The sequence below is a fragment of the Mastomys coucha genome, unplaced genomic scaffold (genome assembly GCF_008632895.1).
Source record: "Mastomys coucha isolate ucsf_1 unplaced genomic scaffold, UCSF_Mcou_1 pScaffold12, whole genome shotgun sequence".
Classification (NCBI taxonomy): domain Eukaryota; kingdom Metazoa; phylum Chordata; class Mammalia; order Rodentia; family Muridae; genus Mastomys; species Mastomys coucha.
Window position 1 is genome coordinate 25,107,902 of NW_022196894.1, and position 18,135 is coordinate 25,126,036.

Sequence of the window (18,135 nt, forward strand, 5' to 3'; positions counted from 1 at the left end):
AAGGTGTGGCTCATCTACTTAAAAGTAGTTCTCAGATTCTATTTAGAGTGGCAAGATGTCCACTTATCTCTGTTTTTATAATGCTGACTTTCCAATGCACTATATACTTAGAAAATTTTTTGTCACTTCAGGTGTGTAGGATACCATATTGGGTAGGCCTGTCCTGTCTTAGGCTTGAAAGTTTCTAAGAAATGAAAATTGCAAATGCCAGCGATGTGCAGGGATCTGAGTGAACTGTCACCACCTATGTAGTTGAGTCTGAGAGAGGTGTTATTTTAAGTTGTGACTTCTGTTAATGAATTGTATTCATTCTTTCTAAACTTAGAGTAGTTATAATCCTGTCAGCTTAGTGAGACTATTTATTGATTTTAATACATCTTTGTTAGAATTTTAAGTGAAATATTGTCAGTTTTTTATTGCATAGAGCAGATGAACCCACTTGTGGAAAATGTTGCTTGTTTTGAGAGCCGAGTGTATGTATCTGTACCATTTTAGTAGGTGGAATCTCAGAGGCCTAATCTGTCATCCTCAGCCAGGCTTTAGGCCACTCTCTACACTTCTCTCTTTTGTAGGAGTGTGGGAAAACAATTATCCTTCACAGACTTTACCCAGGGCCAAGTCCCCTACTCAAATATGTCTTTCTAAATATGCTCATGCAGATCATAATTCAGGCAAGTGTATTTACCAGTTGCATAGGCCCTATTCTTGAGACTGTCCCAAACCAGTCAGAAATCTGTTGTAAATCAGGACAGACTAGTGTAGGATTCAGTACCACTAGACACTAGAGGTGATTTGTGGTGACCTGTGTAGTCAGGGCTTTGGAAGTGTGAGTTTAAAAAGACAAGTTTTCTCTTCATTTTTATGATGGGATGCACACACATGAGTCTATATTTTAAATTTACCACAATGTTAAGTAGATTGCCTACAAAAATAGATTTTATAAGATTTTTTGCTAGCTATTATTTTAATATGTGCTTATATTGATGCCACAATACACCAAGCCAATCATTCTGTTTCTTGAAGATAAAAATCTATTAGAAAGGCTTAAAATATATACCCAAGGCAAGGGCTTACTCATGCTATACAAGTTATAATATATGGTATTAGGAACAGTGTCTTAATATTCAAGCACTTAGAAGTATTCTTATAGGTGCGGGTGGCTCCGGGCCAGTAGTGCAGAAGAGAGTTCTTCAGAATAAATTAGGTGTCCCTTTGGTGTTCATTTACTAATAACCATGGTATGTACCTGATCTATGAGTTCCATTAAAAGGTTTTGTTATTTCTGAGGGCAATATATTCATCCTATTGACTAACTATAATTTATAAAAGCATGCAAAGGAAAGTATCCACAATTTTGAAATGACATTAACTTTTAGCTTATTTGAAATTTATAGAATGGTGTGTGCTCCTATAACATTGCGAAATAGCAAAGTATGATTGGCAGTCTTTTTCTCTAGGGGACACAATTCTAAAGTCTTTGCATTTTCTGATATTGCTTCTATGTTTTGTTTTCCCTAAAATTTTGTAATGTCATTAGCAGATGGGTCAAAGCTATGGAAAGAAGTAAAGCAGATTTTTTTTGTATGAGACAGAGGGAGCGCAGGACCGTTTTTGACAGGGTTCCACCACATTGCTCTGCAGGAAGAAATGCAGGCTAGATGGATCCAGAGGAAGCTGTTCTCCTTGTTGTCTTGGCCACATTAAAACTCTGATTCTAGAACCTTCTTTCTGTGAATTCTCATTTTCAGTGGCTTTGTTTTTCTTTTCAGTTCCTGTTTTGAAGACTCACTTTGGTTCTTGGTTCTTACATGACTTTCTGATGTTGAAAAACATTATATGAGAAATGTTTCTACCATGCAGATTTTGGGAAGTAACTTTGTTAAAATGTTTGGATTGTGCACATTACTATTTGATGCTCAGGAAACATTTATTTCAAATGTGTCCTGTAGTGAAATCTACACACTGGAGGCAGTGTCCTCACTATTAAATGTCTTTTTCCTAATATTTTCATCTTTTCAGAAAACAATCCCAGTAACCACATTGAATTGAGTTTTTTTCCTAGGAATGAAACCAAGAGGAATAAAAGAAACTGTCTCTACTCCAGCACGAGGTAGCCACAGGGACCAGGAGTGGTATGATGCTGAAATTGCCCGGAAGTTGCAAGAGGAAGAACTTTTGGTGAGTACATTTAAAGTAAAAGTTCAAACAAAGGCTGTCCAAACTGAAGCATAATTCAGTTTTATAATAAACACTATAGAGTTCCACTGTTAGCATTATGGTTCCCTCAGTTGAACTCTATAACTCGTGTCTTCTCTGGGTGTGGGGACAATCAAGCCAGTGGACGTGGAGCAGAATATACTCCCCCTTAGTTAAGTTCTGTAGTTTTGGTTATCTGGAATTGAAAATAAATACTTTGAGTACATTATTCAAAGTGGCATCTTCCATTATTGGAATTATTAACCTTTTCCTGTGGCTGGTTTATAAATTAACCATTTTGAGTTTGTTTGCATTGGAAAAATAGTCTTCTCAGGGTTTGGCATTATCTGCAGTTTCCGGAAGCAGCTTCACTTAGCCTATAGAAATGTAGCTTTGTGCATAAGGGGGCTTTCTACATCTGATTGTCGGGATTGATAAAGCATTAGCAGCAGAACTCCATATCCTGATTTCTGCGTTAACTTTCAGTGGTTCTCTAAAAATATTCTATTGAGCAGATTGCAAAGTCCTTCTCTTCTGACTGGTGAAAGTATTCCTACTGACCATCAACACCCGGGATTCAACTACAGCTGGTTTCAAATTCCAATTTATTTTATATAAGATATTTTAAATCGACTGCAGAGATTCCAGTTATTTGTTGTGTTTCTGTTTGCAGGCTACTCATGTGGACATAAGAGCAGCTCAGGTTGCCCAGGATGAGGTCAGTTCACATTAATAAGGTTTCCCTACATTGTGAGAAACAATCTCAAGTCTGCAATTAATGACATGGCCTGTGTCTTGCTTAGGAAATTGCTCGACTTCTGATGGCTGAAGAAAAAAAAGCTTACAAGAAAGCCAAAGAGCGAGAAAAGTCATCTTTGGACAAAAGGAAACATGACCCCGAGTGCAAGGTAGTATGGGACCTTTTTTGTTTTGCTTTATTTTTAAATAAGCAATAAAATGAGAGGTGAAAACAGGGTTCTACTCTCAGGGTAAGCTCTGAAAATCTATTTTGGTATGTAAAAATACATACATTGCATATGTGACTAATGTGTTACGGTTGTTTCACAATGAAACATGTCATTGAATTTATACTGCTAAGTTTGCCAAGTACATTTTAGACATTTTCAGACTGACTCAGGTTCAGGGATCTGATTTTATCTAATTACATTGCAAAAGGATGCAATGTGTTCATCTGCATTCAGAGCCACCCCAGTGGCCTGCTCTTGCTCTGCTCACAGTGTGCCTGCATTGTCCTCCTCTCCCCAGACACCTTTCTCTTGTTTTCATAGATGGTGACTGACAAGTGAATGCATGTCCCTAGCACCCAGTGCTTATGTCTTAGTACAACAATGCTTGCATAGGATCTCGACTATTATCTTTCCCTTGTTAATCAGACATTGTTGCACATTATTTTTCTACTCTCAGTTAATCTAATTGTTGTATTCACTGGTTGCAAGTTAAATTTGACAATCAGCATTTGTATGAAAAGGTCTCTTTTCCTGACTGTGAGAGGAAGACAACTGATTGTGTTGGTGTACAATGATAGGATATACTGAAGAGACAGAGGCAGGGGGTCACTAGAGTATGAAAAATGATGCACAGCAAACAAATGCAAAGCCAAGCAGTGTATGAGAACATATACAGAGGAGGATTCAGGCAGTAAGGCTCTGGGAAGCAGAGTTTGTACTAGCTTCGGAACATGGAGCCTACTTAGGAGTCTGGACACATGACATGCCTCATCTCTGTACTGTACTCTGCGTATTCCATTTCTCGTGTCCGGTCCTGCCTCATAGCTTCAGTAATTATTGTGAAGCAAAATACCTCAAAACTATACTGATGATGTCACTTAGCCTCTTTTCTTTACTAAGTTGCTAAGTATCTGTCTTAAAACAAATAGAAGTATTATTTGCATGTTAATTATATCTTGTTAGTCCACTTATTGTTACAATTCAGGATTTGTTCTAAAATATTTCATTGTGGTTAAGCATCCCCAAATGTTTTATTACATAAAAGAAACCCACAGATGCTTAGATTCTTTAACCAAGAAAAGATACTTTACTTTTTATGAATTATAAATCAAAGAACAGGACCATCTTGCTAGCAAATATTCCCCCTTTGCACTTTTTACATTCTGTAACTGCTGTTGGTATAAATCTTTGCTTAGAAACTTTACTTGAAATGTGTTTTAGTGGCTGGCTGGTAAGCCTTTGCCCTAAGTTGGATGCACAGAGAAGAACTTAAGAGCTCAAATCCATACTTCATCCATTTTGTTCTCTAGATCTGGCCAGCTGTGCAGCACCTTTGTTACTTATTGTGTCTGCACATGACTATAAGATTTGCAATGTGTGTGTGTGTGTGTGTGTATGTGTACATGTTTATGTTTGAATATATGTGCATTTGCACACATATGTGCATGTACATGCATCTGTGTGTTTGTGTGACTCAATCATTTGATTAGCCAGCAGACCATTTTGCACCAGACCATTGTGTGTCAATTTTTGACTTGAATAATTGTATATAGAAACATTTTATTCAGCTAACTGTAGCCAGAAATCCCTAAAGGAAAGCTTTATAAACTTTTTCTTTCCTTTTGTTTAGTGTTTGTTTTTCTGTCCACAGTCAAAAGCAAAGTCAGCCCACTCAAAGTCAAAAGAGGGTGATGAAGCACACCGTTCCAAGACTGATAGGCCGTCACGGTAAGATGGCTCCTGAAAAGGAGAACGAGGAAGTTAGCTTTGGGTTAGTGAGGACCTGTCAGTTGTCCTTCCAGTGGCAAGCCAAAAATCTGCATTCAAGTGTCAAAGGGTTATTTTCAAACCCTATTCAGAATTTTACATTGGCAATAATCATGTAAGGAATATTTATAATAGACACTGGGATATAAAAGGAAAGATTCCTGTGTTAAGCTTGCTTCTTGTCACTTTAGGAGTTTGTACCCTCAGCCAGAAAGAGATGGGATTAACTAATTTCTAAATTAAAAATCTCAGATTTTAAATGTTTGTTGGGGCTGAGAACATAGCTCACTGGATAAGAGCATTTAGGTGCACTCCTGTGTTTGTGTGTCTGTGTGTGGTTGTGTGTGTGTTTGTATACAATTAATTGCTGTGTTGCAGATTCAGTCTCACTGTAGCAAGTAGCTGACTGTTCTGTGTTCTTCCTGTCTTACAGTCACAGTGTTGAGTGCTGTCTTTTCACCTTTACTAGTCAACAGTTGAGTCTGGAGAAGAAAGTTCTCTTTTCTTTATTGTCTTTCCAGAATGTTTGATTAAAACATGAAGAGAAGGCCTAAACACAGAAGGATGGCATGGATAAAACAGGGGAAGAGAATAGGGGAGAAGAATAGGGGAATTACTATGTAGTTAGATAGAAGCTTTAATATTAGCAGGAGGCAGACTATAAATAAGTTATGATTTGTACATTTCAAGCCCCTAGATGAAAGTGTATTGAAAGCTTTCAGTATAAAGAATGGATGGGAGCTGGAGAGATGGCACACAGAGGACCTGGCTTCAGTTCCCCACCATCTGCCTTGTAGCTCACTGTGACCTATCACTTCAATTCCAGGGGACCTGGTGCTCTGTTCTGGCTTCTGACAGCTCCAAGTATGCAAGAGGTTCACATATGTACTTGTAGGCAAATACTCACACACATAGAAACATTAAATATACCTAGCTCCCAGAGACTAAGCACCAACCAAAGAGCATATATGGATGGGCCGTAGCCCATGGCTCATATGTAGCAGAGGACCGCCTTGTCTGACCTCAGTGGGAGAGGATGCACCTAATCCTGTAGAGATTTGATGTTCACTTTTAGAGGTGTTTTTATTCAGTCTCCAAAGTCCTTGCCTCTATTGAACATTAATATCTTTGACAAAAGATAAATAGGACTGTCTGGGATGACTGTTTGTAAAGGTTAATTAAAATTAAAATCCTCTGAAGATTCCTATGCGTATTGAAATGAACAATCAACTGATCTTTTGTCATGATGTTAGGAGTTAGAGTGGAGTGGCACACATAGAACCCTTTGTTTTCTTCAAGCTTAAAGCATCCTTGTTTTAAACATTTGCTAAAATATTCTGCATATGAGAAAATGAATGAATAAGGATTTTCTGAAATACTATTTCATAGTTTAAAACCTATTTAACAGCTTTGTGAGTGTGTGCCTATTACAGTGTCTGTCTCCTCTTTCACTTTTAATTATGATGGAAAGGTTAGGAAACTATTTGCATAGACAGAGTTAGTATAAAAGAGAGCAGAACATGAGTTCCCATGGTTATTCTGTGTAATACCTCAGCTTAGCAGTGGCGTCAGTCCAAAAAAAAAAAAAATCATGTAAAGTTTAGTCTATTCACTGTCAAAGTCCCAATTTCTTATTTTATTCTAAGTTCTTTCCTCTTGTTTGTGGAAATTAAGAATCAGTCAGTAATGTGTATTAATTCTAAGTCAGAAACTTTAGGGGGCATGCTTCTATACCTAGTGAGGCTGAGGCAGGAGGGGGTTGGGTTCTTAGCCACTTCTGAAGAAAACTGTTCTAAAGAACAAAACAAAACAAAGCAAAACAAAGCTCCAGACTTTTTTTTTTCTAAAGATTTATTTATTTATTTTATGTATATGAGTACACACTGTAGCTGTACAGTTAGTTGTGAGCTTTCATCTGGTTGTTGACTGTTAGGACTTCTGCTCGCTCTGGTACCCACTCACTCAGTCCCTGCTCACTCCGGCCCAAAGATTTATTATTATACATAAGTACACTGTAGCTGTCTTCAGATGCACCAGAAGAGGGCGTCAGATCTCATAACTGGTGGTTGTGATCCACCATGTGGTTGCTGGGATTTGAACTCAGGACCTTTGGAAGAGCAGTCAGTCCTCTTACCCGCTGAGCCATCTCACCAGCCCTAGCTCCAGGCTTTTATACTGAAAATGTCAGTTGCTTTTTGAGTTTTTACTATAGAAAAGTCTAAAACTTTTACAAGTCTCCTTTACTTTCTAGCACAGTCATATGAATATTAACTGTATTTTTCTGCAATTGGAGATCTTTGGATCATCCTAATACTTAGGGCTAAGATAAGAACCATCTCTAAGAGTGAGCATTTCTTTGCTCTTGCTGTGATTACCCAGACACTGGATGATTTGTTGAGTGACATGGGTAAAACATGGTGTAAAGCCTAAGGAGCCACTTAGCCTGCCTCCGGTGCAGGCAACCAGCCGCTGACTTTTGAAGTGAACTCTGAAGAACATTTAGCAATCTTTTTTTTTTTTTGTTTTTCAAGACAGGGTTTCTCTGTGTAGCCCTGGCTGTCCTGGAACTCACTCTGTAGACCAGGCTGGCCTCGAACTCAGAAATCCGCCTGCCTCTGCCTCCCAAGTGCTGGGATAAAAGGCGTGCGCCACCACTGCCCGGCACATTTAGCAATCTTACTAATTGAAAATATAATTTTAGGAGAAAGAAGTGGGTAATTGTAACACAAGAACTACAGAATAAATTCTTGATTTGTAAGAGTTTTCCCATCTTTAATGATAAATATCACTAACCTGGAACCAATCATCCCCATTGCAATGTAACACCATAGGAAAGAGCAAATGTTCCTTCTATAGTCTGAGGAAGTCTGCTGTGAAAGGGTGTGTTCCAGAAATGATTGTGTAAACAAGACCCGAGCCCAGGGAATATCTGTGGATATGTTAATGTGGAAGGGGGTTCACCCATAAACAAAGAACTGTAGGCAAGTCTTGGCTGTTAGGAGAAGGAGGAGGAGAAAAGCAGCTTTTGCCAGGATGAGCCAACTTGTCAGTTGTCCAGTGCACATTGGTCAACTTGAAACAATATACACACAAGCAACACAAATGGACTCAGCAGGTTGTGTGTGTGTTTGTGCATTCACATACATGTGTTTTATACATATGTAACAAATATATTCAAAAGAAATCAATTTGAGAGTCAGGAGGGGCATTTCAGGCCTGAAGGAATAAAAAAAGGGGGGGGGGGACGGTGATGTAATTCTCTTTCAACTAAAAATAAATATATAATATTTGAAAACCACTGAACCTGAGACCTGAGGGTGACTTAGAGTGAATTGCTTGTCCCTGCATGGACCTTCCAGTGCTCCTTTCTTCAGATTTAGGGGTCTCTACTGAGATTCATGAAAAAGTAAGGAAAATTCTGCCGCAGTGATAAACATATTTTTTTGGGACTTGGCTGCCATCTTTAGCCACCTTGTGAAGCTTAGTCCTGAAGTCACTTGATTTGTGTCAGTTCTTCCTAACAAGCCTGTGTTACTTTCTAAGGTGTTAAGATTGTCAGTCAGCATTAAGAAAACAAACAACAGACTTTAATATGCAGGCACATGATTTGGGGTGAGAGTAAACTGTGCTTAAAGTGTTTTTATGCATATAGCATGAACAAAATTACAAAAATATCAAAGTTCATTTCCAAATGACATTTGAAGGTTTGAGATACAAGAATAAATAGATCACTCTAGTAGGCCCTTCGCTCTCACTGTGTTGCTCTTTTGACTTTGGGCTGCACAAAGTACAGATTTTGACCTACGGCTTTCATTTGAAAATATATAGACACATGTTATATGTGCAGGCACTGTTGTTCCTACTGATACACACATGTGTATATTATGATCAGTGCTCTGCATTGATCAGAGCACTGTTTCTGGAGTTTGCTTGGTTCTCTTAACAGCTGTTTTCTTTCTAAGCTTAGGTATATCCACCTGGATCAGTCATTCACTTCACCTAACCATGCTGCCCTGCAGACTTAAGTTGTAGGTCAACTGAGCTCTGTAGAGTTCTTTCTAACCCTTTCCGATGCCCAGAGAGGGAATTCTGCTCGGGACAAGTAGAGAAATTCAGTGTTAGCTTTGATTTGGAGATTACATAATCAATTTTGTACCAAACCGACTAGAGCTTTTCAAGCCTCAACATATTGACATCCTTAAGATTATATACAACATCCTTTAATACGGTTATAGATCTAAGGTGTAACAGCCTTATCAGGCTCCATGTTTTACTGCAAAATTTAAGTATACCTTTGAAAGAAATTAAAGAATTAAGCTGGGTTTTCTTCCCATTTTCATCAATGCCAAATATTTGCATAAGTTTATATTAAGTAATTAATAAATACTTAGAATACATTTTTCCTTTTTGACATTTTCTTTCTCATTGACCTAAGACCTTTTAAATGCTTCGCATAGAAACTTGCAAGTGTTTTAAGGTGTACTTTGCCACCTAGTGGATGAAGGACTGTTGTTGCTCATGAAAGTGCTCCCATTCTTGGTAGCCTCTGCCCTTTTGGACTTCTTGTTTTCTTCTTTACTTTCTTTATTAATTTATTCACTTCTTTTCTTGGTAAAACCTGGCAAGATGGAGTAAATTAAGGGCAGGCTATACCTCATTCATATAATGGTTCCATAACAATGACTCATACATATTAGATATTGGGAAAAAATTTAGAGACTTATATACATCAAGAATAGTAAGATAAAAATAAATTATTCAAAGATATATAGCAATCTAGGGACTAACTTGAGCATTATGAAACACTGGACACTTGGATTCTATAGAAGGGTGTTTGCTATACTGCTCAATGAGAGCTGGAGGGGTGGTAGACATTTTAGATCCTTTAAATTCTGTTTGCTTGCAGACCACTGCCACCTACAGTGATGGGCCCTGAGCATACGGACCCCACCCACTTTACAAACCAGCACAGTACTACACGTCATTTTCCAAAGTCAGAGTCCTCACAGAAAGGTAAGGCATCTGTGTGATCCAGCTAAGACTCTCTAGGCAAGCCTCGTGTTATCATAGGAAATGAAATGCCGTCTTTTAGTTATGGGTGGGGAAAAGTAAGCCACCTGCTGCTCAGCAGTTACGAAACACAAGAAAGCTAGAAGTCATTCACTTTAAACTAAGTGCAAGGGTTTCTACACACTTACACTTTTCTCAGGGAGAAGTTAGTGCTCTCTTGTCACATTACTGGGGGGATTGCGGTCCCACTTTAGAGTGGACTGTATGATCTGTATAGTTTAAACAACAGAAATCTGAAGGCTGGATTTCAGGACTAATGCATTCTTCAAATAGTGTCAGACTTTTGAAACATTTCAGATGTAGACTTTTCCAACTAAGGATACCTTACTTGCCATTTGATAGTCAAACAATTAGTAGTGAGAAATTAGAGATAGTCTATGCATATGCTTCAAAGAAAATTTTCAAAATCTAAAACAGTTTTGTTTCAAGCATGTTGGATGCTATCCAGCCATCCCTGAGGGTAGGAATTAGATTAGCAGTGTAAACACATACATACCACACAGTTCCTCACACGACAGGGACAGTAAAGAAAATGAGGAGAGAAGTGGAGAACTATAGTGGATTAATAACTTTATAGCAGAAAGATAGTTGGATGAATTTGGTTTTCTAGTCCACACACACACACACACACACACACACGCACGCACACATATATTTGTCAAAGTTACATAGTGAGATAGTTTCTTTTTTAACTTCTCTATCTACAAAATAGTGGTAGTACAGTAATTAGTACAGAATTGTCAGTCTTGTAGAGTAAGCCTTGTAAAAGAAGGTTCTGTATGATACTATACTCCTGTACTCCAAAACCAGAGGGAGAAATAGAGGAAACACCAGGTCAGTATGACCAACAGTGAAACCTTGGGAGGTAGGGAATAAAGGAAAGATAATTGCAAGACAAGTTCGAAGCACTAGGTCTCAATGTTTGATTGCATTTATTTGAAGATTTCTTAGGTGATATTTTTATCATTCTTTTCATTTACTGATACATTCAACTGATGCAGCTGGAAAGTTACTTACGGATTTGTTTCTTCTGTACCTGAGTTTGTATTATTTGGGGACAGTATATGTCTGTCTGTCCTAAACATATATTTGCTGCAAAGTATTAAAATGACAGATTGATTCTGTACATGAATATTTTATAAGCAAAAGATTTCTAAAATTGCAAGGAGTAGCCATTTAGAAACAAAGATGTATCTTAGGCAGGGAGACAGTGAACTGAAAATATTTTTATCTTTTTTTTAATTTATTAAAACTTTATTATAAAGAACTTGCAAATCAAAAAATTTACATAGCAAAATGAGGCAGATTCAAGGCTTAGCCATCTTCTTGAAATCATATGGAGTTAGAAAGCCATTCAGAAGGTGTAGAGCTCCATGTTGGAATTTACACATTGACTGCTGAAGTATTTGTTTTGCACTATCAAAAATGTAAAAATCTGTGACAAATAAAACTGCAAAGACACTTAGCTTTAAATTCTCTTTTCTCCCTTCACCTAATTACCTGGATTTTAATGGTTTTTCCTTTTTCTCCTTTCCCTAGGCTTCCATAATAAGCAGTAAAACAAAACAAACAAACAAAAAGGGATCTGCTTCGGAAATGGACTTCTTATAGCACATATTACTGAAAGATACAACATGCATTCCACGTTGGCTGTTGTCCTTCTGTGTGCCATTGCTTGGAGTTACTCTCAAGTGTTTTCTTAACTATAAAAGTATTTCACTTCATTTTATAATTTTGGTTATTTTGGTCACTATGGCAGTGTAAGAAAATATAGCTTCTGAATATTGACCATCTCTTCTGTGGATATATTTCCTGGGATGTAATAATTCTATAAAATTACAGTTGCTAGTTATAGGATATTGGCATCTAGGGAATTGAGTTTATTTAGCAATTAAAAGTGTACAGAGATTCAATATCAAGTAAAGCATAACATTTGGATGCAATGAAGAATAGGAAAGTATATGGAATAACTGCTTTGCGTTTATTATGATATTTTGAAAGATACAGCCATTGTTTCTTATCCTTTTTAGAAAAAGTAACCACAATAAAGTATAGGGGAAATACCTAGAGTAGTGGAAGTCTGTTCTTCTGAATAAATGGATTGGTAGAGGCTCTGATGGCCATGTAACCCTCACTTGTTAGCTTGTACTACAGTTTCCTCAGGATCAAGTCTTTTAGATGCCCTTAGGCAATGAATCATGTGTTAATATTTATTTGTATAGACCTTAATGTCTGATATTTTCTCTCAGGTCCATGAGGCATCAACTCAAAATTAAAGAACAAGCAGCCTTCCATTGTCTTGCTTTTCTAACTTTATTACAGAGCCAAAGGAATAGAACAGTTCCCATAGGACTTGATACCATCTGTCCACTTAGCTGTGCACATCCAGCCTCTTGCTCCCAGGATATAGCAACCTTTCAGTGATGTTTTATGCACCTGCAATATTAGATTAATTCAATGTGAAGTTGAACTTGATGAAGTGAGTCATTATCCAGCTATATACATCTATGCTGATGGTCATTGTATTCCTCTCTGTAAGGCCTTTTAAAGTCATCTATAAAACTTTGTGTATCCATCCATACCACTTACTTATATAAATGGCAGCCATGCTAAACCTATATATGATTGCCATTTTCCCAGCTTGACTTGCTGTTCTTTTCAATGTATGGGTCTGATGTTTTCTGTCATGTCAGTATGCTATGTATTTAGAAAAGAAGAAAACAAGGTTGCTGAGAGAAATATTTAAGGAGTGCCTGCCTTCCATTTGGCTTGTCTTTACAAACTGTCTTAAACTTGTGTAGGATTCTGGAAGGCTGCTCCCAAAAGATTTTGATCTCTGATTTTGAGAATAATCTTTTGTTTCATAAAGTGACACCTGATCTAAATTTGAGTGAAAAGTGAAGCTGTGGGTAAACAGTAATCTGGAAAGACCGGGATGCAACAGTGCAGTCCCTGGGAGCAAATGCAAGGGAGTGTGAACTACAGGCCTGAGTGTCAGCCAGCAAATGCACGTAGGAGGTCCTCCTTCAGAGATGGAGGCCAAGGGAAAGCCCAGCCTTACGTCAGAGTCTCTGTAATGCTCTCAGTATCACAGCTTAGTTTTACCAGCCTAGCATACTGCTGTGGCTTTCTTTATCTGACCTGTGATTTTACTTCATGCTTTTTAAAGGTATTTTGAAAAGGTAACTTTAAAGAAAAAGATAGAGTTGCATTTTATGTGATAATTAGGCAAAGCAGACAACATCTTCTGCCATATTTTTGTTTTATAAATACTTATTTTTCTATCTCATGAAATGATCACTTTTAACTTTAAAAGCTGCATCTCTTTTGTTTTGCATGAACTTCATTTAGTCATATTTATTATTGTAAAATGTATGTGTTTTAGTTTAAAAAATGCCAAGTCACTTAACCAGAATGCTGGAGTCTTTCCTGTCACCATGGATGGCCAAAGGCAGTGCAACCTGTGTGATGGCCAGCTTAACATCAGTATTGGAAAATTTGTTACATTTTAAGTTTTTTTTTTAAAGACTACAGTTTTAAAATATCTTGTTTGTTTTATTTTATTTTTGTAAAGTGAGCAGTTTTTTAAGAGTACCAGTAATTATTATGAGTAAGAAGGTAGAAAAATATTCTTAATTATTCTTAATTAAAATTTTTGCTATAAGTCAAATAATATATCTTTGAGATGATTGAAACAACTAACAGCTCTTAATGAACTGCCAGTCTTCACTGTGGTCTCTGCTTTTTAATTTTTATATAGAAATGAAAGCATTTATTTTGTTCCTGTTATTGAGCACATGCAATTTAATTATTAGGTCCACACTGTATTATGTTTTGTTATCAACATATAGACTAACTCCTCTAGCTTTGGGAACTCTTTTGTTTCTCAACTCGTTTTCTCTGTAGGCCATGCTGTTAACAACAGTATTACTGGATGAACAGTATGTTAAGGAGCCTCATCATGAGACTGATGTGACACTCTCCCCTTTTCCATCCCAGAAAAGAGGCTAGATAAAAGTCAGATTAAATATGCTGACCTGAAAGAAAATGAATTCCAGTGTTCAAGCTACTGTTAGTCATAATTGCCGTGTTGGGAGAATAGAAAAATTGCTTCTTTTGTTCTCAAAGAATATTGAGAGTTCTTGCAAGTGACTTTGCATGCCATTGAAATGCTATGGGGTCAAGTGACTGTATGACAAATGATAGTTAGTAATGAACTCAAAACCCAAACAGCCAAAACCAAACTATGTGTTTCTGATCTTGAGAAACATCTAAGCTAGGAAGAGAGGTATGCATAAATATGTGCCCAAAGAAAACTCTCCACAGTGGCCTGGGTCACTGCGCCCAGGCCAGCAGTTAAAAGCATGTGACCTGTGCTCCACTGGAGGCTCTAATACTACTAGAGCTTCTCTCAAGTCGCTTTGTGCCAAATAAAACAAAAACAAAGACAAAAAACATACTGTAATATGGTGCATTCTGTTTACCACATAAGTGGTTAACATTTTACAGCCTTGACTTATAATGAGTAATGCCTTTTATTTATATAAATCTCACTTTGGGAAATATGAAGATCTGTTACTCTCCTTTAAAAGGTAACTTCTGATTGACTGAGATCATCAGCCTTCTGAAAGGATGAAGCCCAAGGAGAAATAACTCGAAGGCCTGAGATGGAATAGAGCTTGAAGTAAATGGCTTCTTTCATTTGCGGAGGGTGGTGTTTATGGAAGGAGCACTGACATTGAAGTCACACTGACAAGGAGACATTGTTCCCCTTGATTTCACTGTGAATGCTGTGCCATGTTCTCATAGCACGCTTTTACAAAACAATCCCTACAACATTCAAAATCCAACCTTTCATTTACAAAGGTCTTTAATATGTCTGTCATATGCTGTTCATACCAGAGAAATGACTTGGTCACGCATTCTCTCTTCCTATCTCACATTCAGAGAAGTGACCCAGGAGAGACCCCTCAATTCTCTCTATCTGTTGGTGCCTGTGTGCTTTAGAGCCATATCTTTATGGGATTGGTGACAGGATGCTTACTTCTTCCTACCCTGTAATGCAATACGGGCAGGGAGGAGCCTACTGTGGAGTATCCTGTTAATGCTGCATGGAACAGTATTATCCGAATATGTGGTGGAAGGGTATTTTTGTTTGGTTGGTTAGTTTTTACCATGGTGATATAAGTAAGATTTAATTAAAGGGAAGAAGGAATTGAAGGCTTTGTTGCTTTTGCTATAACTCATCAGAAATGCTCCAATTTCATTGTAGTGTCTCCAAGAAGGCAAGGAGCTAGGAAAACATTAGTTATAGTCACTTTTTTGATGAGCCCTGCACTTTATGTCAGCAATGTCTGTGAAGATCAGTTTTGCCTTAAATTAGTTTGAGTTCACCCAAGGCCATTGTGCTTAGTATACATAAGCTCTCGTCAGCTCTCCATTGGCATGTAGTTCATAAAAGAGCCTCCAGCAGCAGCAACACCAGGAGCTTTGAACTTCTCCCACTGGACTCTGGTTGACTTGTTGACTTGAAACATTAATAGAAGTGTCTTCTCAGTTCCCTGAGTAGCAGAGGCACGGCCAGAGCACTGCTAGGGGAGGATTCCCTGGCTGGAGTATTCACCCACTGATAACTTTATCAACAGTTGGGAGGTTCTTGTTCTTTTCTTTGGTGACTGCAAAAGATGTTCTAAAGGTTCTTTGGTTCAGTGACAATACTCACATATTTCTAAGAATTTTAAAAATTACTTTCATATATTGAAAAGCTTATTTTCCATTAACAAATATAGGAGAAACCCTTTCCCCATTCCCCAAATGGACGTATTGCTTGGATGGTGATCTGAAGAGTGCTCTAGTTTATTTTTTTCAACAGAATTGAGGCGTAGAATGAAGACCAGCTTTTCTAGGCTGCACGCAGACGAGCACGGTCACGCAGGTAACCACACTGACTTACATGTTTGCCACTAAAAGCCCTTAGAGACCCAAGCACTGCTACTAAGATGTTCATAAAGATTTCATATGCTTCTGTGCATTATAAGTAAGAAAAACGTAGATTTTTTTATTCTCATTTCAAAAAGTTACTTTTCATAGTATGCTGACTTAAGCATTTTAGATCGGGGCAGGATTAATTACTTAACTGTATTGCCCAGATCTTTATTGGTGAAATTCAAATATGAAGATGAGAAAAAAATTAAAAAGGTTTGAGTAACAAATCAGCAAGGATTGCCTACAGTAAAGAGTAGGCATTGAGAGGCTATGCAGTGATGAGTGATAGTCTTTGGATATATTGCTACACTGAATTCACACTATAATTGCTGAAGTTGATTCTAGCTAAAAATTTCGTAAGAGTTTGGGGTGTGAGAACTTTTATACTTATGTATGAATAGTTTCTAAATTCTTTTAGATTGTAGACCTTGATGTAATCTGAAAGACAGATGTCCTATCCCAAGGATAGCTGTATTTTTCATGGTTTTAAATGAGCAACTAAATATTCATTTCATGAAATAATATAAATATTAGGAAGTAATATGGAAAAATGACATAAAAGTGACATTTCAAATTGACAAGTCCCTGTAATGCCTGTTGTCTGCTAAGAACAATCTATCCCTGTGAAACATTTGAAAGGTGCTAGATTTGAAAGTACAAGAGTTTGTTACATAAATCAGGTTTCTCAGAACATTTGAGCTGATACTGTCATTTATTTCTGTTATAATTTGGGAAAAATCATTTCTTTAATTATGCTATGAGGAAACTGCATACTTCATTTGGTAAGAGTCCTTTAAGTGCAGTGACATAGAGAAGAGTATAAAACAAGTGAGATGGGATCCCAGTGCTAGTCAGTTTATGGTCAGCCCACTCCTCCAGTGGGGGGTTGTGAAGTACATATTTCATAGAGCTGAACAGAGCCTCAATAGGATATCATTCCTTGCCTGAGGAAAGACCACTTCAAACCACATGCCTATCTAGAGATTGAATAAAACTGTGAGGAAACACTGTGTGGATGCCTTAAGGTGACTGGTACTGGTGCTGATGCTGGTGGGAATACGGCACCCATCTGGATCAGGCTGCAGGGAACAGTCTATTTCAATTCATCTTCATATAGCCCAAGATGCTCCTGTGCATAACCTTGTTGAAGAAATGAGAAATATGGTGCTGGCTACTTTGATGTGTCTGGGGAGGCTGACTTCATTGGTTAACATCATTGGTTAACATTATTAAGGCACTGTCCAGTGCCCAAGCCTTCCTTCTTTACCACTCATACATCTACATCCATTCATTCATCTATGCAAGCTTGTGTTTTTGTGATTTGTATTTTACACCTGAACATCAGGTTTAACATTGGTGTTTTAAATAATTTTTAAACCAAAGTATTGTATGAGCAAGTATATGTGCTTTGTTTTTGTGAATGGTTTGAGATAAATACCTATCTTGTTTTCTCTTAATAAAGTCATCTGTTTATTAAGTCAATGATGGCCTCCTGTTTTCATTACTACACTCAAAGTCTGAAGTTTGAGAGAGTTACAGCATATATATGCATATATTACTTGCACCACTAGTTTTTTAAATACTAGGAAACTTTATGACTTCCATGTTCTTTGGTTGAACTTATATATACTGTTACACCGTAGAGTGAAAATTTCAACAAATAGTTCAGAATATAAATCATAAAAGTCCCTCTATTTTGTATGTGATGTTTGTTGACAGAGTTGATACATTTTGTGAGGGTTCACACAGTAGTCCTCAAGACTAAACTTGTCTCAGTACTACTTACCCTGTCTTGTACAAACATAAGTGAATTTTGAGGAAATGGACTCTTCAACTCATTAACACATCTATACAGTATTTTATAGAATTGTTCTTTGATCTTACTGTCTCAATAACTGATATAAAAGCATTCAGAAATAAATCTTTTAAAAATCCAATGCTATTTTCAGTTACTACTGACTTTACTGTTAAATACCCCTGGAGCAGACCCTCTGGAGTTAATTTCTTCTCCAGCAAATATAATAGGAAATTATACTGGTTCACTTTTTGTCAACTTGACAGAAGCTACAGTCAGCTAAGAAAAGAGACCTTGACTGAGGAAATGGCTCCATCAGCTTATCCTTAGGCAAGTCCATGACTGGAGCTTTTG

The 18,135-nt window shown here is 37.4% G+C and overlaps 1 protein-coding gene across 3 annotated transcripts in view; it reads left to right on the forward strand.

Annotated features, from left to right (window-relative positions):
- The window catches only part of Ccdc50 (coiled-coil domain containing 50), a 58,012-nt gene extending 40,544 nt beyond the window's left edge, over positions 1 to 17,468 (forward strand). For 2 of the 3 annotated variants that reach the window (XM_031363563.1, XM_031363561.1), the window contains 6 exons: positions 2,063 to 2,178; positions 2,870 to 2,914; positions 3,000 to 3,104; positions 4,816 to 4,892; positions 9,838 to 9,944; positions 11,541 to 17,468. In XM_031363563.1, the coding sequence (XP_031219423.1) occupies positions 2,063 to 2,178; positions 2,870 to 2,914; positions 3,000 to 3,104; positions 4,816 to 4,892; positions 9,838 to 9,944; positions 11,541 to 11,560 (470 nt within the window). In that variant the 3' untranslated portion in view covers positions 11,561 to 17,468. Of the gene's footprint in view, positions 1 to 24; positions 1,867 to 2,062; positions 2,179 to 2,869; positions 2,915 to 2,999; positions 3,105 to 4,815; positions 4,893 to 9,837; positions 9,945 to 11,540 lie in introns of those variants that run through there. The other variant, XM_031363562.1, reaches the window with a different exon arrangement.
- The last annotated feature ends 667 nt before the right edge of the window (positions 17,469 to 18,135 follow it).